This window comes from Tachypleus tridentatus, chromosome 3, assembly GCF_004210375.1.
Source record: "Tachypleus tridentatus isolate NWPU-2018 chromosome 3, ASM421037v1, whole genome shotgun sequence".
NCBI classification, from domain to species: Eukaryota; Metazoa; Arthropoda; class Merostomata; order Xiphosura; family Limulidae; genus Tachypleus; species Tachypleus tridentatus.
In genome coordinates, this window is record NC_134827.1 from 103,715,732 (window position 1) to 103,741,891 (window position 26,160).

General features: G+C 38.1%; 1 protein-coding gene across 1 annotated transcript in view; it reads left to right on the forward strand.

Moving 5' to 3' along the window:
• LOC143247648 (nuclear hormone receptor FTZ-F1-like) overlaps positions 1-26,160 on the forward strand; it is a 56,292-nt gene that overhangs the window by 13,094 nt on the left and 17,038 nt on the right. Inside the window, exon 2 of the mRNA XM_076496019.1 lies at positions 16,887-17,674. Within this exon, the coding sequence (XP_076352134.1) occupies positions 16,887-17,674 (788 nt within the window). The remainder of the gene's footprint in view (positions 1-16,886; positions 17,675-26,160) is intronic.

The following is a 26,160-nucleotide window of genomic DNA, read 5'->3' on the forward strand; positions in this document are numbered from 1 at the left end:
TTTATTTAGTTTCTTAAATAATAATTTCGACAAAGTGTTTAAAAAAAAAAGGAACCACTGAGTTGCTACAAACGCTTTGCATTCATCTCAAATTTATCCTCGTAGCACCACAGCGGCTCGACGGTCAGTCTTTAGGCTTACCACGCTACAACTTGGGTTTCGATACCGTGGTGGGAGAGAGCACAGGTGGTTTATTGTGTGGCTTTATGTTTAATTGCAACCAACCACTCCTAGCGGCAGTTTATTTAACTAAATTAGTACACATCTCTTTTTATCACTAAATTCGATGGGCGCGTGAATATAGTACCGATCATGGCTGTGGATTCAATAGTTTACGGTTCACGTCCCATTGTCGAAAAGAAGAATAAAAACGCGTTCTTAGCTTTGCATTTTGTGGCCATAGGTGCGCTATAAAAATGACAGTCAGAACCCACATTGTTGACCAACGAGTCTGACAATTCAAAATCAGGGTCAGCTAGCGCGGACAACTCTCAGCCGTTATCTCGAACAGACAAACATTCATGGTGTTATTATTTCAAATTAAAAATGCTCTGATTTACGTGTGGTTTGTGAATCGTGTGACCTTGATCGTTACATGCCAAGAGTTACGTGAAGTGAGGGCCTGCGCCCTGTGACCTTGATTGGTATATGTCAAGGATCACGTGAAGTAACGGTATGCGTTTTACATTTTCGAATTATTAGTTTATATCAATGCAGGAACTCTGAAATTTTGAAGTTCTATAAAGATAGGAGTTATTTCTCAATAGAATGTCAAAAGCAGCGGTGTCTCCACGGGGGGGGGGGCATTGATCTCCCATCGAAGGGCTCTTCTCCCATCTAGGGTGGTATTAATACATTGGCTCCCACATGACCCACACGTGGGTCGTGCTCTGTTTTCTTTTTAAAGGGACACTTTTTGACTGAGACACAACGGCTACATATACAGATGAGAGTGGGACATCAGGACATTTTTTTATATACCCTGGAAAGTATCCGTGAAATAGGCTTAGGAGCTAACGTGTTAAAATAAATTTCAACTTCGCTGTGACCCACACTAACATGACAGTGTTACTTTTACTTACCCCCCTCAAAAAAAAAAAAAAAAACTAACTCAACTCTCCCCTCAATTATAAACAAAACTACAGAAAATGCTACTGGTTAAAAACTTAAAAAAACTACAAAATTAAACATTTAGACGTAAAAAAGTGAGACCGTTCACAAGTCCAATTATTTTTAATAGTAGGCTAAGTTGGTTATTGATTTCACCCTATGATTCACCCACTGGTACAGTAGTAAGGCTACGGATTTACAACGCTAAAATCAGGGGTTCGATTCTCCTCGGTAGACTTAGCAGATAGCCCGATGTGATTTGTTTTATTGAAACACACACACCCTATGAATTGGATCCAGTAGGTTTGTTTTAGAACATGTTTATAAACTACTTGTGTACCATGTTGTTTGTGGGAACTCGGAACTCATGGAGGAAGAACGGGCGATATTTGGATTTTTTTTTCTCTTTAAATAGCCCCCCTCCTCCCAAGTGGCAGACCGGTATGTCTGTAGACTTATACTGCTAAAAATCGGGTTTTGATACCCGTGGTGTGCAGAGCAGATAGCCCTTTGTGTAGCTTCGTGCTGAATAACAAATAGCCGTTACATTTCTTTAAAATAAAATTGTGTTTCTAATGCTGAGGCAATGGTTTGCTTCATTTGATCTTCCGAAGGTTAAAAAGGAAAAGATATATATATGAAGAATAGTTGATAGATGCGAAGAACTTGGCTGGTTTGGAGGCGACAGTTGTGTGAAGGTTAAAAAGGCCAACCTTAGTGGAAACACCCAAACCCCACCACAGGAAGACACAAGAACCAGTAGCATATTTACCTACTTTCGAAACAGTTATGTAGGCCAACACAGTTTCACTTTTTTTTCTATTCGACTCATGTACGTTTGCTGGCTAAAGCATACTGATGACGTTGGGTTGTAACACTGTTTTTTGTTTTGGTTTTGTGCGTTTCTGTCCTTACTAAGGGATTTTCAAACCACCCAACCGGGTTTTAAAAAGTTAAGCTACAGAGACGTGTTCCTCTCTCTTCTCGTATCTTGGCAATAGCACACGATAAGTTCATCCAATCCAGGCATGGTGTTAGACGACAGTTTTTAGATCTTGGTCTGGTGTGACATAGTACTTAACGTGTTGGGCTGCAGATCGGAAGGTCGTTACAAGGATCTAACACACTCCTGGTGTCATCTGTGGGCGTGTTATAAAAAGTCGGTCAGTTCCGTTATTTGGTTCAAGGAGACAGACAAATTCCTTGTGGTGAGGGGTGCTGAGGACTGGCTGCCCCTCGCCTTCACGGCCAGATCAAAGACCCCAAAATATAATACTGAACTACTGAGCCTAACGTTTCATCTAGTTTCAAACGACCAATAACCAGTTGTCTTTTAACTTTGTTTGGAATTTCCGCGACCCACAGGTTACGAGTCGAGCGCCTTAACCACCTGGTCATGCCGGCGCCTCTATTTTTAAGTTAGCGACCATATCAGTTCTATTTGGATATTAACAAGGTTTGTTTGTCTGTTTTCTAATTCACACACGCAGAGACAAAAAGAGAACGGGGGTTATTATCACAGTACTTGCCCGCCAGCAGCACAGTGGTACGTCTGCCGTCTTACAACGCTAGAATCCGGGTTTCGATACCCGTGGTAGGCAGAGCGCAGATAAGCTATTGTGTAGCTTTATGCTTAACTTGAAACAAACGTCACCACGGTACTCCTGAAATAATTCATTTGTTTGTTTTGAATTTTGCGCAAAGCTACTCAAGGGCTATCTGCACTGAAATAATTCATGACATCGAATTACAATAATAACAAAAGACATAAACTAAAATTTAATTAGAAGCAACTTACTATACAGTAACTATGTTTGTCAGTAACTTGAAATGTGTGTACAAGAACAACTATATATATATACGAGTTATAAAAATATCTTATGGAAGCCTAAACCAATGTTTGACAAACCTACAACGTGTGTAAACAGTATATATACCTCATGTTACAGTTTGTTTGTACCTAAGCACAGAGCTACCCAACAGGCTATCTGCGTTGCGCTCACTATGGGTATCGAAACTCAGTGTTTAGTAGGAAGAGAACTTCTGTTACAGAACAAACAGAAGTACTTCGAGCAATGATTGTCAGTCGATACGGTTTGTTCGTATTTACGACAATATTATCTATTAATCCACCTTCCATGTGCCATTAATCAACACGTGTTGACTGGAAAGCATCTTTCCTGATACAAGTTTCTTTTGATTATGTAAGAGTCGTAACACGTGAATCAACATTTCAGTTCGTAAAACTTTTCATATTTAACTCGTAAGGGTTTCAGTGTGTGTGTATTCGCTAAACGTGACGTAGTGAATATAGGAATCGGATTTGGGAACTAGAGTATCCCAGGTTCGCTTCTCTTCATAGCAAAACTACGCTCTGTATATTAGGGGTGTGGTTGCGTTATAAATGTGACAGTCAAGTCCAACAGTTGGCGATAGCCCATAACTTTAACACTAAGGTTAGCCAGCGCAGATATATTTTGTATAGATTTATTTTTTTCTCGAATTTCCGTAACAGACGTGCACGTTTGTGCGGTTTGTGCGTACGTTTAGTTTTGAATCCTTTGGAGGTAAAAAAACAACAACAACACAGATTTAGCAAAATTTCGCGCAAGCCTATTCGAAAACTACATATATGCATTTGAAGTAGCAGACCAGAGTGAAGGTAACTAATCACACCACCAGCCTCCGGTTCTTTGGCCAATTTTTTACCAACGAACAGTGAGATTGACTCTCACATTATAACGTCTCCAAAGCTAAAAGTACGAACACCTTTGGTGACGAGATTCGATCTCGTGATACAAATTTCGAGTCGAATGTCTCTACCACCAAACTGTTTATTATTACTCTAGTATATATATATGTATGTATGTTTGTGTTATTGCATAATAATGTCTATTCCGAGAGGAACGGTTTCATATTTAAAAAAACAGCAACACTGTAAGTTACAATATTTCTCATCGTTCTATTTCGTGCAGTTGTTCTAGATGTTCTTCCAAAGGGTCCCTGAAAGTGCTCTGCTTCAAGAGTAAATAGAACCAAAATTTAAGAGTAACAAATATTTTTATTTCTTGCTTTTCAAGTTCATAATGTCTGGCTGTGTTGTAGCCTACAGACTGCCTAATTCTCCTCGTGATTTATGGCATAAGCACATTTCTCTGACGTCACGACAGTACAAACTGCAATGTTAAACGTCCCTTATGTGACGTGTTTTTTAGTATCCACTGACTGACTGGCAGACGACACACTTCTGGAGATTAAATTGGATGACAGTAAAAAATAAATATATTAGTTCGGGATTTAATTTGTGAAGTGTAACTAATAATAGAAAATATATTTGAAATATATTTAGGAACGGACTGAATTCTAAGTTTCTATTGTAAAAAAACAACAACAGGGGATCAAACCACAAATTTCTCATAAAACACGTAATTAAAAAGTATATGTAATTTAGCGTTAAAACATCAATTATACATAGTTCACACGAACAGTAACTATGGAAACACAAAGGAGTTCTTCACAAGGTAATGTTTTCAACAGAAATACTGCAAAGTAAATCCTCTTTGGTAGGATTAACCCGGATGTTGATTTAAGTGCTAACGTGACAGCAATGAATAAATACATATTTTTCTATTGTATTGGCTTTTTTTTTTTTACCTTCTTTTCCAAGAGGGACACGATTGAATATTTCCTGGTTTGCCATGGGACCAATTCGCGCCTGAATAGCCTTACATTACAAGACACACACCATGCTAATAGTCTTTCGTTTTCGTTGTACAACACATACGTGACTTCATTACGCGCGCATATGGGTTTGTTTTGAGGAATGTCTTTTTCCATCACCAGTAATACTACTCAAAGTAAACACCACGACTATTAAATAAGAAGTAGAGAATTGTGAGTGTTATCTCAAAACGTGTGGTTTCAAATGGACATTCACAATGTACACGATTCTAACCAGCAAATGCTATCTATTAACTTCAGTTAGTGCCAGGCGTCTAATAACAACTGTGCAAAATGGGCTAATGTCACCATTCGTTTTGGATTTACGGTTTATTTATTTGTTTTGAATTTCCGAGCAAAGCTAAACGAGGGCTATCTCCGCTAGGGTAAAACTGGGTAAAACAGTAGCAATGTATATGTCCTATCAAAGTTGTCTGTTACCTAACATGGGTTTTTAAACGTTAAATAGTAATGTTAGGCAAAAACAGTTACAACGAATATAATATATCATCGGATCAGTTTCATCTGTTAGGGTTTTTTTTGTTTATTTTTATTAACTAATTTTTTTCAATTAAACATCAACAGCACATTTGTTAGAAGTTAATTTCTCACAATTATTTTTTTGAGCACATTAATTAAATAAGGAGAAAGGCGTGGATTAGACCCTCAAATTACCGTACTAGGCCTAAAGGTTAATAATATAGAAATATTTTTACTACAAAGAAAGGAGGCGAAATGAGTGATTTACTTATCAAATTCATTGTAATTATATATCAGGTCATCCCACGAGTAATGTCTGAAAATTTAATACAGAAAGTGCGTCATTTCTGTCTTTGTAGAAGTCTTTAATGACTAAAATATGTAGTAGGACGTGTATAAAAATGTTCAGACAAATAAAAGAAACTAACCCAACTCCACTTTTTCAGATCATTAATCAAATAAACCTTTACGAAGATGGATGTGTCTGAGGAGCACATTAAGCATATAATGTTTTATGAGTTTAATAAAGGCAATAGTGCAGCAGAAACTACACGAAACATTCAAGGTGTTTATGGTGCGAAGTCTCTCAAAGAAATAAAATGTTGAAGGTGGTTTCAGAAGTTCAGATCAGGTGACTGCAGCTTAAGTGATGCACCACGTTCAAGTCATCCTGTTGAGTTTAATGATGACTTGTTGCTGACTGTACTTGATGAAGATTGTGTTGTAACAGCTGAAGAACTAGAAGCTTAATTCAACCCAATCAACAGTTCACCATCATCTGAAACAGTTTGGAAAGGTGTCAAAACATAGAAAATGGGTCCTTCATGATTTGACAGAAGCTAGCCTTAGAGCAAAAGTGGACATTTGTACTTCTTGCATTCTCATGAACGTAACTCACCTTTTTTGGACAGGTTAGTGACTGGAGATGAAAATTTTTAAGCGCTGCAGACAATGGCTCAATGCAGGTAAACTGGCTAAAGCACAGCCCAAAATGGACCTCCACCCTAGGAAAGTCTTGTTAAGCGTTTGTTAGGATATTCTTGGTGTGATCCACTTTTCTTTCATCAATCATAAAAGTATTGAATTACACCAGGATATTGCACGGTCCCATACAGCAAGGATCACATCTGTAAAGATTGAAGAGCTAGACTGGGAAAAACTTCCACATCCTTCTTATTCTCCAGACCTTGTCCCATCTGATTATCATCTGTTCCGAAGTTTGCAGAACTATCTTGATGGAAAAGAACTTGGAACACATGAAGAAGTCAAAACCACCCTCTCTTTATTATTTTCCTCCAAACTCCAAGAATTTTATAGAAGTGACATTCAGAAGTTTGTGAATCGTTGGCAGGAAGTAATTAATAATAATGGAACATACATTATTGATTAAATAACATTAAAAGTGTTTGAAATCCTTTCTCTTTTTCGGAACATAAAATCGGACATTACTTAAGGGACGACCTGATGTATGGTACATTTCTTTAATTCTGTGCCTCGAATTTCGCGCAAAGCTACAAATGCGCCACAGCCGTCCCTAATTTAGCAGTGAATGACCGGAAGGAATGTAGCTTGTCATCACCAACAACTCTTTGACTAATCGTTATATTATAACGCCCCCACAATTGAAAGTGCGATTCGAACCCAAGCCCTAATCACGTGGCTATGCCAGGCAATTGTTTTTGCGACTCGTGTTGTTTGTTTGCTTTTGAATTTCGCGCAAAGCTACACAGGCGCCATCTGTCCCTAATTAAGCAGCACCATCTACCGCCACCTTTTGGCTCACTCTTCTACCAACGAATAATGCGATTCATCGTCACATTACAATGCTCCTACAGCTGAAAGGGTGATCATGATTTGCTGTGACGGGGATTTAACCGCGCCACTGAGATTGTAACTAGAGCGCCCCTAACCATCTGATCATGCTGAAGATATTTGTAACAAGCAGATCAACAACAACAAAAACATTAAATATCTTATTAATCCTTGGGTTTAAAAGCGCGAAATAGAAGTTCACACAATTAATTAAAAGTGATTATGGCCCGGCATGGCCAGGTGGGTTAAGGCACTCGACTTGTAATCCGAGGATCGCGTGTTCGAATCCCCATCACACTAAACATGCTCGCCCTTTCAGCCGTGGGGGTTGTTATAATGTTACGGTCAGTCCCACTACTCGTTAGTAAAAGAGTAGCCCAAGAGTTGGCGGTGGGTGGCTATGACTAGCTGCCTTCCCTCTAGTCTTACACTGCTAAATTAGGAACGGCTAGCGCAGATAGCCCTCGTGTAGCGTTGCGCGAAATTAAAAACAAACCAAACCAACCCTTTCAGCCGTAGAGGCGTTATAATGTTACGTTCAATCCCACTATTCGTTGGTAAAAGAATAGTGTAAGAGTTGACGGTGGGTGGTGATGACTAGCTGCCTTCCCTCTAGTCTTACACTACTAAATTTGGGACGGCTAGGCTAGCACAGATAGACCTCGTGTAGCTTTGCGCGAAATTAAAAACAAGCCAAACCAATGTATCTGCGCAAATATTGTTCTCTAGGTTATGCTTTTTGTTTATACTGTAATAAAATGAAACCAATTTATCTCAGCATCTAACTAATCGCCCTACAAAATGTATTATTAAAAAGTACAACACACAAACTAATCGCTGATTGGTCTTTTTGCAAACAGACATGCGAGTTTAGCACTTCAAGCTGTAATAAATTGACCTTATTCCAATAATCCTACTTGTTGTTCGACTGCTTATTTTGTGCGCAACTGTTCATAAAGGAAGAATATTTTAAAGTCACAAGTGTGATGTCAGTAGTATAACTTCCTCTGGCTAACATTCTCGTGACACACTTACTGAAAAATTAGGAATGGAAAGTTTCAGGAAGAAGGAAAGAAAAATTATATAGCTAAACACATCGCTGTTGCTTGGACACATTTCAAGATAAATATTTTCAAATCAGGGAAACACAGATCTCACAAAAAAACGTAATAGACGTCTATTATAGTTTGCTTTCCGTATTATTATAGAACGTTGACAAGCTTCTTGTTCAGAAGGACAAGTAAATAGGTCATTGGTTTGAGATAAGCTTAAACGATCTGTACAGTTATGACCACTAGGTGGCCAGGAATTTTTAACTCTCAAGGTGAAGTATAATATTTACACTACTTTAATTTATAGTTCTCAAATAATTTTCTTTTCTTTTTTTAACGTACTACACGCATGCGCACTTTTTGTGTCACAATCGTTTGTAGAAAAAGTAATATATTTTTTTTATTTCGCGCAAAGCTACACTAGGGCTATCTGCGCTAACCGTCACTAATTTAGCAGTATAAGGCTAGAGGGACCACCGCCAACTCTTGAACTAATATTTTACCGACAAATAGTGGGATTGACTGTTACATTATAACGTCCTCACGGTTGAATAGGCGAGAATGTTTGGTGCGATGGGGATTCGAACCCGCAAGTGAAATTGAGCGAGCAGGAAGTATCAGCTAAATTGTTACACAATTACACACAATATGTGTATTACCTAATACATTGTTATTGTTTTAAATTAAGCACAAAACTACACAATGGCCTATCTGTGCTCTGCCCACCAGGGGTATCGAAACTCGGATTTCAGCGTTGTAAGTCCGCAGACATACCGCTGAGAGACATTACCTACTACACAAACACGTCTTATCGCTAAGCCTCGCTACCTAGAAAGTAAATAGTGTTTAATCACATCTAGAATGGAAATGATCAATATGGAAGATTTTCCACAATGTACCTTAAAGAAGATATCACGAGTTTATTACAACGTGTATTGTTTTAATATGGGTGAATGGATTAGAATGAATAATCTATTAGACCTAATGTTATGTTTCAGACGTAAAAGAGCGTCTCCTAGGGGTTGTTCAGATTAAGGCTTCGCGTTAATATTTTGGGTTTGTGAGTTATGTGTATGTTTTCTTATAGCAAAGCAACATCGAGCTATCTGCTGAGCCCACCGAGGGGAAACGAACCAGTGACTTTAGCGTTCTAAATCCGTAAACTGTACCAGCGTGGTGCAGGTTTATGAGTTCCAATTCGTAATATATCTATATATTCTTCATCACAGTGGGTTATTTAAGGAAGAAATCTAGACTCGGCGCTATGAGTGTTTAATTTGTGTTTATATCCATGTTATAAATTAGGGATACGGACAACATCTCGCCAGGTTTTACTAAAAAACAGACAATGTCTCGCCAGGTTTTACTGAAAAACAGACAATATCTCGCCAGGTTTTACTATAAAACAGACAATGTCTCGCCAGGTTTTACTGAAAAACAGACAATGTCTCGCCAGGTTTTACTAAAAAACAGACAACGTCTCGCCAGGTTTTACTGAAAAACAGACAATTTCTCGCCAGGTTTTACTATAAAACAGACAATGTCTCGCCAGGTTTTACTGAAAAACAGACAGTCTCGCCAGGTTTTACTATAAAACAGACAATATCTCGCCAGGTTTTACTGAAAAACAGACAATGTCTCGCCAGGTTTTACTGTAAAACAGACAATATCTCGCCAGGTTTTACTAAAAACAGACAATGTCTCGCCAGGTTTTGCTAAAAACAGACAATGTCTCGCCAGGTTTTACTATAAAACAGACAATGTCTCGCCAGGTTTTACTAAAAAACAGACAATGTCTCGCCAGGTTTTACTAAAAACAGACAATGTCTCGCCAGGTTTTACTAAAAAACAGACAATGTCTCGCCAGGTTTTACTATAAAACAGACAATGTCTCGCCAGGTTTTGCTAAAAACAGACAATGTCTCGCCAGGTTTAACTAAAAACAGACAATGTCTCGCCAGGTTTTGCTAAAAAACAGACAGTCTCGCCAGGTTTTACTAAAAAACAGACAATATCTCGCCATGTTTTACTAAAAAACAGACAATGTCTCGCCAGGTTTTGCTAAAAACAGACAATGTCTCGCCAGGTTTTGCTAAAAAACAGACAATGTCTCGCCAGGTCTTACTAAAAAACAGACAATGTCTCGCCAGGTTTTGCTAAAAACAGACAATGTCTCGCCAGGTTTTGCTAAAAACAGACAATGTCTCGCCAGGTTTTACTAAAAACAGACAATGTCTCGCCAGGTTTTGCTACAAAACAGACAGTCTCGCCAGGTTTTACTAAAAAACAGACAATGTCTCGCCAGGTTTTACTAAAAACAGTGTCTCGCCCAAATATTTTTTATATAGTCTACGTTTTTTATTTTTTATTATTTTTACTTGAAGACATCTTGAAAATTTGTTTGTTTACAGTGTTATTATTGTTTGTTTGTTTGTTTCCAAGTGAGATTTGTTTACAGTTTTATTATTGTTTGTTTGTTTGTTTCCAAGTGAGAGTATAATGAGAAATTATACATCGTTGCACAAACTTTGTTGCATAAAATTGATGTCTCATTGGAAGGAGGCCCGGCATGGCCAGATGGTTAAGGCACTCGACTCGTAATCCGAGGGTCACAGGTTCGAATCCCCGTCACACCAAACATGCTCGCCCTTTTCACCCTTGGGAACGTTATAACGTGACGGTCAGTCCCGCTATTCGTTGGTAAAGAAGTAGCCCAAGACTTAGCGGTGAGTGGTGATGACTAGTTGCCTTCCCTGTAGTCTTACACTACTAAATTAGGGACCGTTAGCGCAGATAGCTCTCGGGTAGCTTTGCGCGAAATTCAAAACGAACCAAACCGTTAGAGGTAAATGTCAAACACATTTTTCAGTCGATCACAATACGCTAAAAATTTCAAAAATGATTGGAAAATACAAAATTCATACTTATACGTAAAAACAGTTTTATCTGAACACAAAACAAAAATATAACCAATCGATTTATCTAAAGAAAAACACAGATCGGTTGAAATATCGTTCTTATTTAATATTTATAGCAATTAGAGAAATTTTGATGGTCGACCTCACTTGATTGGGATATTCAAGTCTTATAATTTTTCACAAAATATGCATTATCAAAGTAATGATAAATGTTTGCAAATTCTGTATTTATAAATAGAAATGCAACATTAATAGTTAGTTTGTTCTAAAGCGAGAGTCAGTAATCACAGAAGTGAGACTTTGTTCTGGGTCCCACAAATTACGTAGTTTCGGTATTTCGCCGTTTCGCACAGTAATATAATCTTACGCCTGCGTCCTTCGATTATCAAATTTTGTAATTCGTCCTGTTTTAGGTGAGGGGCCCGGCATGGCCAGGTTGGTTAAGGCGTTTTGCTCGTAATCTGAAGTCAATTTCACTATTCGTTGGTAAAAGAGTAGCCCAAGAGTTGGCGGTGGGTGGTGATGACTAGCTGCCTTCCCTCTAGTCTTACATTGCTAAATTAGGGACGGCTAGCACTGATATCTCTCGAGCAGCTTTGTGCGAAATTCAAAAACAAACAGTTTTAGGCGAGATAACTACAACGATTAAATATTAATTTTTGATGAAATGTAGAGACGGTCCTCGATTGTTTTATTCACATTTCATTTATTGTTTTTAAACCTGCCGCTTGTCGACAGGCCCGGCACGGCCAGGTGGGTTAAGGCGTTCGACTCGTAATCTGAGGGTCGCGGATTCGAATCGCCGTCGCACCAAACGCCCATGCGCCTTTAGTGGCACAGCGACATGTCTCAGCACTCACACCGATATAAACCGGGTTTTGATATCCGTGATGGGCAGGGCACACATTGTGTAGCTTTGTGCTGAATTCTAAACAAACAAACTAACAAATCGTTCCCATACGTTGATCACTGAATGACTTGTAAAGTGTGAAACTATTTTCTAAATATCAAGAGACGGCCCGGTATGGCCAGGTGGTTAAGGCACTCGACTCCTAACCTGAGGGTCGCGGGTTCGAATCCCCGTCACACCAAACTTGCTCGCCCTTTCAGCCATGGGTGCGTTATAATGCGACGGTCAATCTCACTATTCGTTGGTAAAAGAGTAGCCCAAGAGTGGGCGGTGGATGGTGATGACTAGTTGCCTTCCCTCTAGTCTTACACTGCTAAATTAGGGACGGCTAGCACTGATATCTCTCGAGCAGCTTTGTGCGAAATTCAAAAACAAACAGTTTTAGGCGAGATAACTACAACGATTAAATATTAATTTTTGATGAAATGTAGAGACGGTCCTCGATTGTTTTATTCACATTTCATTTATTGTTTTTAAACCTGCCGCTTGTCGACAGGCCCGGCACGGCCAGGTGGGTTAAGGCGTTCGACTCGTAATCTGAGGGTCGCGGATTCGAATCGCCGTCGCACCAAACGCCCATGCGCCTTTAGTGGCACAGCGACATGTCTCAGCACTCACACCGATATAAACCGGGTTTTGATATCCGTGATGGGCAGGGCACACATTGTGTAGCTTTGTGCTGAATTCTAAACAAACAAACTAACAAATCGTTCCCATACGTTGATCACTGAATGACTTGTAAAGTGTGAAACTATTTTCTAAATATCAAGAGACGGCCCGGTATGGCCAGGTGGTTAAGGCACTCGACTCCTAACCTGAGGGTCGCGGGTTCGAATCCCCGTCACACCAAACTTGCTCGCCCTTTCAGCCATGGGTGCGTTATAATGCGACGGTCAATCTCACTATTCGTTGGTAAAAGAGTAGCCCAAGAGTGGGCGGTGGATGGTGATGACTAGTTGCCTTCCCTCTAGTCTTACACTGCTAAATGAGGGACGACAACGGCAGACAGCCCTCGTGTATCTTTGCGCGAAATTCAAATTAAAAAAACCAAAACGCTTGCCGACAAACTAAATCTTTTACTTCAATTTCGTCGCCTTATAAAGAAGTCGAATATTTGTTTAGAGCGATTTATGTCAGTTTCCAGTCCTTGACCTTTAACCCGTTAATGGCGTGACAGCGTGTTTAGTTGTGTCTCGTGGAATCGCGCATATTTGAGTTAAATACGAATCTGCTAATATGTGAACACAAATCAACACTGTAGTTTCTGCGCTTTCTTACATGCTGCTTACAAAATACGCAGCTCATAACGCACCAGAACGATACGTTGTGACAATAAATCGTCCTGAACACGTCAGTTACAAGTTAGATGGTCATGAATATGGATTGAGTGATGGTGTTACGTTATAGGTTGTCACGAGCGAGGATTAAGAGATTGGCTGCTGGGTTACATTATTAATTGCTTCACACAAGAACGAATTAGAATTAGGTCGTTTCTTTAAAACTTATGACATTCCGGTAACCAACACCTGTCTCAGATCTCTCAGGTGATTTGGTAGCAGGTGTCATGAGTCATCTAATTCCAAGTAACCTCTGATACTAAAACCTGTACTGCTAGGGTAAGAACTTTAAGCGTTGCACACACGCGTTTTTATATTATTCGACTCGAGATTAGATTACAATTGAATAAAAGCATCCCAGAAACTAAAAACAAAAAAAATGTATCCAGGTTTGAAAAAAAGCATGTGCTTTTCAGTGTTTCTGTCTGTATGTATGTCTTTTATTTTCATCTTCGAGCTTTTATTTGCTATTTTCAGACCGTATTGCTTTGAATAAGAATCTATTTAAATATGCACAACATGCGCGTGTCTAATAATTCAAAAACCAAGAAACATTGGAGAAAGGCGCGGTACAGCTGTACCTTACTATCTTATCAGTTTGTAACATGCGCAGTTGGACGCAATACAGGGGGAGTGCACCGGAGGCTTGAAGTTACTACTACACTGTGAACACGTCCATGACCTACTTTCTTGTAGCCTGAAGGAACTGAATATCTAACAAGGCGTCCATATAGAGTTGGTATTATCAACATATCACAGTAAAAACAAAACAGAAACAAAAAACCTGTGGACAAGATTAAGTTAAAGGATTATAACACTTATTTCCTGCGTAGGGGAAAATAGGTTATTTTTATAATTGTAGGAACTTCCGTTTGCGGGATAATATTAAAAGTTATGTGTCTGTTTTGTTGTCTTTTTTTGTTTACTAAGCAATTTGGGATCGTTTTCATTTGCTAGTGCTCTGACTGAGTTCCACATTAAATTACTCTGCGCTAGTCGTCCCTAATTTTTGAGGCGAAAGCTGTTGAGCGCCACCCACCGCCAACCTTTTGGGCTATTATTTACAAAGGAACAGTTGGATTGATCGTCAGATATAGCGCTCCCATGTCTGAAAAGGCAAACGTGTTTAAGTAAGGAATTCGAAACCTCTGATTGCGAGACGAGTGCCCTAACCATCAAAGCAACGTTTAAATGCCTGTTGTTACTGCGATAAAACATTTTAAAACCATCGCGTTTCACAAGTACATGAACATTTAATCTGCAAAGGATATATTTCATAATTAGGAACCACTTGGTTTGGTGCGATTCCATACAAAAATATTCAAAAACAGAGCAGTTATGTATTATAAATAATTGTGTTAGTTTGTGAAGAAATCTGCGAGACAGATTAAGACTGGTATAGACAGTGTATTTCCACTGACTGTTATGTGTGGGTCCTATCTTTTAAGATACCTCCAAAACCATGATACATTTTATATTTTACAACCACGTGACTTGTGCCCACGTGTTTATTCGTTTTCTTATTGCCGGTATTTGTTTTTTATCTTCGTCGCACTAAACATGTTCGCCCTTTCAGCCGTGGGGGCGTTATAATGTTATGGTCAATCCCACTATTCGTTAGTAATAGAGTAGCCCAAGAGTTGGCGGTGGGTGGTGACGACTAACTGCCTTCCCTCTAGTCTTACACTACTAAATTAGGGACTGCTAGCGCAGATAGCCCTCGAGTAGCTTTGTGCGAAATTCAAAAACAAATAAACAATATTTTATCTCTCCCCCTTATGAAGAAAGGCTTTATTCATTTTTTTTGTTAATTAATGACCAGACTGTTTTTAAACAGCTTCTTTTGATACAAAATTTCACTTAACTAAGACAAATATACCCACAGCTGTAGCAGAATTTTGATTTGATGGTTTATTGATGTGTTCTTTTTAAAACAACTTGTTTGACACAAAATGATACACGTACAATGCCATAAGAAATGTGTAAAAAAGCCTTAATAATACTTTCCATAGGAAGTATTCCGATAGTAAGATACCGTGTTTCTCCGAAAATAAGACAGGGCTTATATTAATTTTCACTCCAAAATATGACACTAGGGCTTATATTAATTTTCACTCCAAAATATGACACTAGGGCTTATTTTCGGGGAATGTCTTATTTTGATATATTAAAAAATGAAGTTACAAAGTAAAACTATTAAACTAACCATTTAAAATAAACTATTAAACTAACTGATTAATACTTAAACAAACTAATTAACTAACTATTAAACTAATAAATTAATTTTTTTTATTTCTTTCCTCTTCCTGCCACTCTTACCTAGGGCTTATTTTAAGGGTAGGGCTTATATTAAAACTATCCCCAAATATCACACTAGGTCTTATTTTATGGGTAGGTCTTATTATTGGAGAAACACGGTATGTCAGTTCGGTGTCAATATTTAACACGTATTTTCACTAGATCTGATACGACCTGTTGTGTTGGTTAGGGTGCTTGACTCGCAATCTTCCAGTACTGGGTCCGAATCCTGTCGCTGAATATCACGCTCTTTTCAGCTGTGGGGGTGTTATAATGTGTACTCAATCCTACGTTTCACTAGTGAAGACTTATCCTACATTTGGCGGTAGGTGGCGTTCGTTAGCTCCGTTCTACCCTAGTCTATCACACTTCTAAATTAGGGACGGCTAGTGGAGATAGCTCTCGAGCAGTTTAGCGTGAAATTCCAAAACAAACAGAACACGTGAGTGTAACGTGGAACATGGGGAGAACGATATCTGATGGTCATGCGTGTGCCCATCAAATAAAAAATAAAACCTTTCATCTTTTTGTTATCAGTAAAAACATCATAGAATAGACATTATTAGAAATGTCATTTGCTTTACCATCCTGGCACGATGATGCCAAAGAAAATAACATAGCTTTTACTGAAACGTTAAAATGAAATATTGCGGGTTACGAGAAGTTCAGTTTGTTTCTTTGCTTTTGAGCTCCCCGCTAGTACAGCGGTAAGTCTACGGGTTTACAACGCTAAAATCAGGGGTTCGATTCCCCTCGGTGGGCTCAGCAGATAGCCCGATGTGGCTTTGCTATAAGAAGACACACATTCTTTGCTTTTGAATTTCGCGCAAAGCTACACGAAGGTTATCTGCCGTAGCTGTCTCTAATTTAGCAGTGTAAGACTAGAGGGAAGGCAGCTAGTCATCACCACCCACCGCCATCTCTTGGGCTACTCTTTTACCAACGAATAGTGGGATTGATCGTCACATTATAACGCTCTCACGGCTGAAAGGGCGAGTATGTTTGGCGTGACGGGGATTCGAACCTGCGACCCTCGGATGAGGAGTCGAATGACCTAACCACCTGCCCATGCCTGGGCCTAAAAGTTCAGAGGGCAAACTGATCTTTTGCCGTTTGGATACTATTATTGGATTTCATATATTATGTCACATGACTGAAATGTATTATTATTCGTCCTTAAAATGTATTTTATTTAATTTTACTTTAATTTTAATTTTTATCTTCTTTTTTTTTCTTCTGTTAATTATAGCCGTGAGGCCAGATCGGATGAGAGGAGGCCGAAACAAATTCGGACCTATGTACAAACGAGACAGGGCTCGTAAACTCCAGATGTTACGTCAGAAGCATATCGTCCAGTCGAACTGCTTGGCTACCCCAAGAGAAATGGCGCCTTCCAGTCAGAAGCGTATTGTCCAGTCGAACTGCATGGCGACCCCAAGAGAAATGGCGCCTTCCAGTCCTTTTTTACCTCCGACTGTGTCGGTGACAGCAGGTGCGCCCTCCATGTATTCCACAGATCTAACTCGGGTGAAACAAGAACTGATTCAGATCCCTCAGCTCAGTTCATCAACCAGTTCCCCCGATTCTGCATCTCCTTCATCTGTGTCGACCACTTCACAACCCCACGTGTCATTGCTTCCACAACTAGCCAACCAGCACCAGTACCCTACCGTTTCTCATCTTAGGGACCATAGTAAGACGACGTGGATGACAGCCCCTTACCACCATCCATCCGATTCCATAATTCATCACCCAACATATTCCCCCAAATCTTATCAGTGCGACCCTGGCCCATCATCTGCGGTACCTGTTCCCCTGGTTGCTAGCGGAAACGGCATACCAGATCTTATACGAGACTTTCAAGTGTCGTTCGTTGATGACAAAGAATGGCAGACCCACCTCTTCAGCCTTCTGCAGAGTCAGACGTACAATCAGTGTGAGGTTGACCTCTTTGAGTTGATGTGCAAAGTAATAGATCAGTCTCTGTTTGCTCAAGTTGACTGGGCCAGGAACACGTTCTTCTTTAGGGATTTAAAAGTAAGTCAGAACGACGCATTTTGTAGCTATGTGTGCATAAAATCAACTTAATGACATTTAAAAGTAAGTCAGAACGACACATTTTGTAGCTATGTGTGCATAAAGTCAACTTAATGACATTTAAAAGTAAGTCAGAACGACACATTTTGTAGCTGTGTGCATAAAATCAACTTAATGACATTTAAAAGTAAGTCAGAACGACGCATTTTGTAGCTATGTGTGCATAAAATCAACTTAATGACATTTAAAAGTAAGTCAGAACGACGCATTTTGTAGCTATGTGTGCATAAAATCAACTTAATGACATTTAAAAGTAAGTCAGAACGACACATTTTGTAGCTATGTGTGCATAAAATCAACTTAATGACATTTAAAAGTAAGTCAGAACGACACATTTTGTAGCTATGTGTGCATAAAATCAACTTAATGACATTTAAAAGTAAGTCAGAACGACATTTTGTAGCTATGTGTGCATAAAATCGACTTAATGACATTTAAAAGTAAGTCAGAACGACGCATTTTGTAGCTATGTGTGCATAAAATCAACTTAATGACATTTAAAAGTAAGTCAGAACGACACATTTTGTAGCTATGTGTGCATAAAATCGACTTAATGACATTTAAAAGTAAGTCAGAACGACGCATTTTGTAGCTATGTGTGCATAAAATCAACTTAATGACATTTAAAAGTAAGTCAGAATGACGCATTTTGTAGCTATGTATGCATAAAATCAACTTAATGACATTTAAAAGTAAGTCAGAATGACGCATTTTGTAGCTGTGTGCATAAAAGCAACTTAATGACATTTATTAATATGGCTATTTATGTTCTTGTATGTTGTTGTTGTTTTTCAGTTAAACCTCGTAAGGCATGTATATATGTAAAAAACGGCTCGTTTGGGTTGAGATTTTTTTTTTAATGTAGAGGAGCGAACAACGTTTTGACCTTCTTCGGTCATCGTCAGGTTCACAAAAGGAGAAAGAGGTAACTGACCGAACCTGACAGTTCTCTACAACTGGGTTTTCTCGTCATCACTGATTATTATTTCATCACTTGTAAGGCTAAGGCTTAAGGCTTTTCAGAACTAACCGTCAAATAGCCAACTCGTTTATATACCAGTTACTACCAGTGGGGGCCGTTCACATGTAGCAATATAAATGATTAATTTATGTACCTGTTTTTTACAACATTCAGTGTAAAGAAGGATCTTCCCCAGTGGCTTAGCGGTAAGCCTAAAGGCTTGCAATGCTAAACCCCGGGTTTCGATACCCGTGGTGGACATAGCACAGATAGCCCACTGGTAAAGGGGATGGTGGAAACACCGGCACCAAATGGTGGAATTGTTTGAAATATTGATGATGCTTCTCTGTAATGTTTGTCTGTAATTGATATCTTATAAAAGGTTCCTGCAACCAATAAAATCGTATACCCATAAGTAATCTGGTGATTAAACAGCTTAAAGACGTGTTTTAAAACTCGATGGTAATGTTGAGGTTAAACAATGTTCTTGTTTACGTCTTTAGATCCCAAGTTCGAATCCCCGTCACACCAAAGATACTCGCCCTTTCAGCCGTGGGGGCGTTATAAAGTTACGGTCAATCCCACTATTAGTTGGTAAAAGAGTAGCCCAAGAGTTGGAGATGGGTGGTGATAACTAGCTGCCTTCCCTCTAGTCTTACACTGCTAAATTAGGGACGGCTAGCACAGATAGCCCTCCTGTAGCTTTGCGCGAAATCCAAAACAAACCGAAGTACCATATTACCCAGTCAATATTAAGAGTAATCACACCATTAGCACAGGTGACTATAATAACCTATTAATAACACCACTAGCAGAGATGACTATAATAACCTATTAATAACACTACTAGCACAGGTGACTATAATAACCTATTGCTCACCAAAAAAGTCACACTAACAGAACTCAAACAAGCAGTTAAAAACTCAGAAAACAAATCCCCGGGAAATGATGGCACACAAGCAATTCTCCTTATAAAAGACTCTCCGAAAGTATTTGACCATCTATTCTATTAGTAATCTTTAATTTATCTCTATACTCTGGATACATCCCAATTTCTTGGAAGCAAGCCAATATATTAATGTTCCATAAAGAAGGAAAGTCAGCCAGTAAACCAAACAGTTATCGACCGATCAGTCTGACCAGCTGTGTTGGTAAAATTCTCGAAAGAATAATAAGCAATAGACTCTCCACATTCTTGGAGATAACAACACATTACCTGAGGAACAAAACCTGAAACAATAATAAATAACTTTAATAAAAAAAAACAATGCACCGTCGCTTGTTTCCTTGATATAGAGAAAACATTCGACACTGTGTGGCACGATGGTCTCCGGTTCCGTATGAATGAAATGGAACTACCGCGTGGAATTATTCGCTGGTTATCTAACTTTTTGGAAAACAGACAATGTAGAGTGAATGTGGAGGGAACTTTCTCGGAGTTCTTCACTCCAGAAGCTGGCGTCCCTCAAGGAGGGGTGGTTAGTCCTATTCTCTTCATCATGTATGTAAATAATATGCCACTTAAAGATCCACACCATGGATACTTGTCATAGTTCGCTGATGATATAGCAATCTGGAAAAGTGCCCTAACACCAGCAATAGCAGCCACAAACATACAACCGCAACTAAACAGAATATGCGAATATTGTCAAAAATACAGAATCAAAATAAACACGGCAAAAACACAACTAGTGATATTTTTAAAGTCAACGAAACATCAAAAAGTAGAATCACAAATTTACATGAATGGAGCACTTCTCCAGACTGCTACATCCTAGGATTAACGTCTGATTCTAAACTTACATGGACAAACCATATAAATAATATAAAAACTAAAATTTGGCGAAGAACAAACCATGCTAAGAGTCTAACTGATAAAAACAGTGTAGCAACACCTGAAAACATCCTTAAAATATACAAAACATATATAAGACCTGTAATAGACTATGCATCTCCAGTATGGATTAATGTAAGCAAATAACAATTTAAAACCAAATTACAGTCATTACAAAATACACAACTTATGACAGCATATAGAGTACCTAGAACCATCTCTTCAAAGTTTATGCATAAATATTCAAACACACAAACAATAACAGATAGACTCCTACATAGTACAATAAAATATTTTGATAAAAATTGAAGAAAAAATGAACTATTATGCGAACTCGACGGATACTGCATATATGACGAAGATGACCCTAAACACCACTCCCTGAATAATTTATATATTAGGTCATTAAAATAAAATTATAATATATAATTCAAAAAATAAATAAAAAATAAACAAAATAGATAAATAAATAAAAATAATAATTATATAATAATAATTAAGCACTAAAATAAAAACAGGCCATCTGTGAGCTAGACATTAGTGAAGAAACTGATGGTGCAACATACATGGACATTACCCTGAAAGGGACCCGAGTAAATGTGGATTACTCTGGTCCTCGTGTAATAATTATTAATATTCTAAACAGTTCACACTAACAAGGAAAAAGAAGGAGGAAGAGGTCAAGGGTCCCTGACCCCTGGGTATACACACATATATAACCAATCAACAAGAGAGAGAGAAACTCAAGGTCAAAGTACACCTGACCCTCCTGCGTATACACACATATATACCCAAACAATGAGAGAGAGAGATGTCGGTAGCCTCAAGGCTTGTGAGATTTTGTATATCCAAGTGACCAGTTTATTTTAATATATATTTTAGTTAAATGTGACCATAAAAACACAAATTATTGTAAAACAACAATGAAATAAATAACTTGAATAACTTCATCATTGGATTGACATTACATTTAAAAAACATTATAAAGTGAAGGTAAATTTGGCCCTCTCTTTGCTTCTCTCCCAAAATCCCCCTCAGTTTTTGGAATCTATTCCTTAAAAGACTGTAAGTTAGAGATTTTGTGTCCAACACATAAGGTGAATCTAAATACTTGATACCAACAACTCTTTTAGTAAAAACTAAACTGAAATAATAAACGTGCTTGTGATTTTGTTTTCTGCGCACAGAGTTTATTTGAATATTATTTTTAAGGGTGGGGAAGGTACAGCAAGACTTCGCTAGTAAACTGTAATTTCTGAGTACATTTTTGTTGTTGTTTTGCTGTCGTAGCTGGTTAGGCCTAAAAAGAGTACTGTGAAGGAAATAACGTTAGGCCTAGCGTTATACGAGACATGTTTCGAGAATATCGCAACTCTATCATCTCTGATAATAACTAAAATAATATTTAATTAATTGTAACAATAAGAATAAGGTAAGACTAATAATTGTGGAAATAATAAAAAAAAAAAACGTTGCTAGTGATATAACCACGTTCTGTCATTATGGTTGTTAGTTTTTAAAGTTTTGTTTTGGAATTATTATAGTGTTGATTCCTCTAAAAATGTAGAAATCGTTTAGTTTACTGCTTACAAGCCATTACGTCACTACTTTGGGACTTTGTTGTCGTACTGTCCATCCATCCTTTGTTTTATGATTTAGACCCGAGTTTTTCTAATATAAATCCGCTATAAGTCAACCCTTTCAATTTCCGCATCAGTTTCGCTCAGATAAGTTCGACAAAAGACAAAGTACGAAATTAAAAATAGAAAATCCATTTATTATCAAACTGTAATTGTTGTTTAAAATTAAGCACAAAGCTACACGATGAGCCGTTTGTGCTCTGCCCACCACGGGTATCGAAACACGGATTCTAGCCTCGTAAATCCGCAGACATGCCGCTGTGCCACTAGGAGCACATCAAACTGGAACTGGTTTGAATATAGCATAAAACAAGTATTTATCAAACTGTAGTGAGAATAAATAACAGTAACTTTGATTTTTTCGCTCTTGAATTTGTTATATTATTCGTTTTCTAAACCATTCACCCAGTTGAGAAACACTGGTTTAGAAGACCGATGTTGATGAACAAATCTAGGACATTGGGCAGCAAGAATCTTTAGTATGCTGTTCAAGGAAAGTGAATGTGAAGTAAGGTGATGTGTACTTTGTTTCTGAATTTCGCACACAGCTACACCACGGCAATCTGCTCTAGCTATCCCTAAGTTAGCAGTGTACGACTAGAGGGAAGACACAGCTAGTGATCACCACTTACCGCCAAGTCTTGGGCTATTCTTTTATCAACGAATAGTGGAATTAATCAACACATTATAACATCTCCATTGCTGAAAGGGCCAGCACGTTTGCTATTATGGAGATTCGAACCTGCGACCCTCAGATTATGAGTCGAGCGTTCTAACCACCTAGCCATGCCGGGCCGTGATGTGTACTCTAACGTTTCTGAGAAAATTGACGAATTAGTTATTACAACAATTGAAAAAAAAAACAAACATGTCCTATGAATATAGTAGTATCAAAAAATTACTATTTATTTCTACTCACTCCAACGATTATTTCAGCTCGTTTCAATCTATTATAATATTATTCAGTTTATGTTTGTTCTGAAAATTCGCGCACCTTTTTATCTAAATGCACTTCCGCGTGCACTGCATTTCCGCAGGTGTAAACAAATGTCAGGCGTAAATTGATTTTAGTAGACATTTTGTACGACGTAATGAAAGATTATTAAAGTTTTTAAAAATTTATAGTTTGTTTTGTTTTTTGAATTTCGCGCAAAGCTACACGAGGGCTATCTGCGCTAGTCGTCCCTAATTTAGCAGTGTAATACTAGAGGGAAGGCAGCTAGTCATCGCCACTCACCGCCAATTCTGGGGCTACTCTTTTACCAACGAACAGTGGGATTGACCGTTACATTATAACGTCCCCGCGGCTGAAAGGGCCAGCATGTTTGATGTTACGGGGATTCGAACCCACGACCCTCAGATTACGAGTCGACCGTCTTAACCCACCTGGCCATGTCAAAAATATATAATGTTAGTTCCTAGAATAACATTATAAGTTTATTTATCGACAATATTGAGTAGGGGAAAGTGTAACCCTAATTAAATTAAAGCAAAAAGCGCAAACAAGCTACAATGTTAATTCATCTCTGTCGAATATGGCCGTACTTAATAAAGGTTTAACTAATAATAGGCTTAAGACAAGTGGCTTCTTAGATTTGTTTTGCATTACTTTAGAAATCCTGTTCTTAAAAATTACTGTTGCAGTAAAGATACTCACTTGACCACAAATGTTTTGTTCACAACAAAGGAACTGCTTTCTTGTTTACAGTAAAATATGACCCTGTAATACACTTCACGTGTATTCTATGACCCTGTCATACACTTCACGTGTATTCCTAACATACAAAATACATCTTGAGGAATCCATTCTTTGTCCGAGTTATGGGCTTAAAAATATTTGAGAACTAGTGGTATGATAAATAATAAAAAAGTCCTAACTTTCACAATTTATTTATAACATATTATTTTAAAACAAAAAGTCCTAACTTTCACACAGTTTGTTTGTAACATATTGCAGTATTCATTGTTACCTCAATAAAAGTTTTGTTTAACCTTTAAGAACTCACTTAGTACATACTGGAAACATCGTATACCTTGTGCTATGATTAAGGTGTCTCTGTAGGGAGAGGTAGCTTTAGAGTAGAGGCGGTAGGTGTACTTTCCATAGTATTTCACGTGATTGATTTATTGACGAACATTGATGGCAGAAGTGTGTCACGGGCTGAAGCTGAAAGGTCACAGGTCAAAATATGTACTCAAGTAGAAACTCTTCACATCGGCAGTTGTAGTATAAACTTCAGCTGAGTTTATGAATTATTACAATAGTAGTGGCCATTTTTGTTCATTGCATTCCTTCACAGAGAGTGATAGTACACTCTCTCAGATATACAAGACGTTTGTATACTCTTTCCCCACACTCTGGGTATGTTGTGTTATAAAAAGTTTGATATATATATATACATATATATAGTGTAAGGTCATAGTGTCATATGTGTATGTAGTTAACGTTAGCTTACGTGAAAGATAACAAACGTTCAATAACAGAAATGATGGAGGAGGTCAGTGGAAAAGGTAGTTAACTCCCCATTACCATCCCTCTTGTCTTAAACTACCATCCTACAAAGTTTGGTTGAGTTTGGTCCAACAACCTAAGAGTAGTTAGATAAGGGACAAACAGACAGACAAATTTTTTTGTTATGTATATATATATATATATATACTGAACAAGCATATGGTAGAAATAAACACTATACTAAAGTTTAATTCCAAGGCAGCAAAGATAACCAATTGCGCAGTTTTTACAAAAACAAAATTGCACATAGTGGGCCTACATATTGTGTACTTTTGAATAATTTGATGTTTTATCGTGTTATAACGCACAGTAAAAACTTCCCTGCCCTATCAAAAATGGGTGTGTGTATGAAATCACTCATTTTTTCCGTGGAAGATAAATAATAACCCTAGCACTAATTAGTGCAATGTTCTTGGGTTTTTTTTTTTTTCTTCTTCTTCTTATGCGCATGCGTTTGTCAGACTTCGATTACCATGGCCTATAGTACCCACTCTGGTGCATGAACTTATAAAAATGTGTATAATGTTCGATAGAGTACGTGTGATGGATTGGTATAAACTTTAAGTGACGAAAAACACTACACGAACTTGATGAAAGGAAGCGTATGGCAAAAAACTCACAGTTATTTTCTGGCTAGTAATAGTCACTATTTAATTAAAAACAGTTTTTGAATGTACGCGCAGCGTAATCCTGGCGACGAATCGTATCTGTACGCTTCTCTTGGCCTATAGGTGCTGTGTCTGTCAGAAAGGCGTGCTAGAACGAATCTGCGATGCTGTTTGAAGAATTATTGTTTTGAATAACGTTTTAAAGTAAAACGTGAGTGTTACGGTTGTATGGCTTCTCACTGTTCACCCGATAGAACTGATGATTCTGCTTTTGAAATTAGGCAGGAACTAGGGGTTTGTGGACATTGTAATAACTAAGAAACCGCGAGTTATTGACCTAACTAATAAAATGTAATTACCACGGCCACGTGAAGCAAAAACAAAACAACAAAGTCATTAATTCTTGAAGCACAGTGTAAACAGGTGAAGCCTATCTAGACATAAATATTAGGGTGGATATTGGAAGAGCACAGAAAAATCTCTTATTCATCGATTATACTTAGTACGTTAGTATAGGCCAGGATCTTGTTTAATATTACCTGAACAAAACGTGTGTTGTTTTTTTTCACAGCACAACGCTGTATAACAAACTATCCGTACTCTGACTACCACGGAGAATAGAACCTCGAATTTTGGCTTTGTAGGGAATAAGTTAACCGTTGACCCATTAGGACTATTTGTGCTCTGACTACCACGGATAATAGAACCTCGAATTTTAGCTTTGTAGGGAATAAGCTAACCGTTGACCCATTAGGACTATTTGTGCTCTGACTACCACGGATAATAGAACCTCGAATTTTAGCTTTGTAGGGAATAAGTTAACCGTTGACCCATTAGGACTATTTGTGCTCTGACTACCACGGAGAATAGA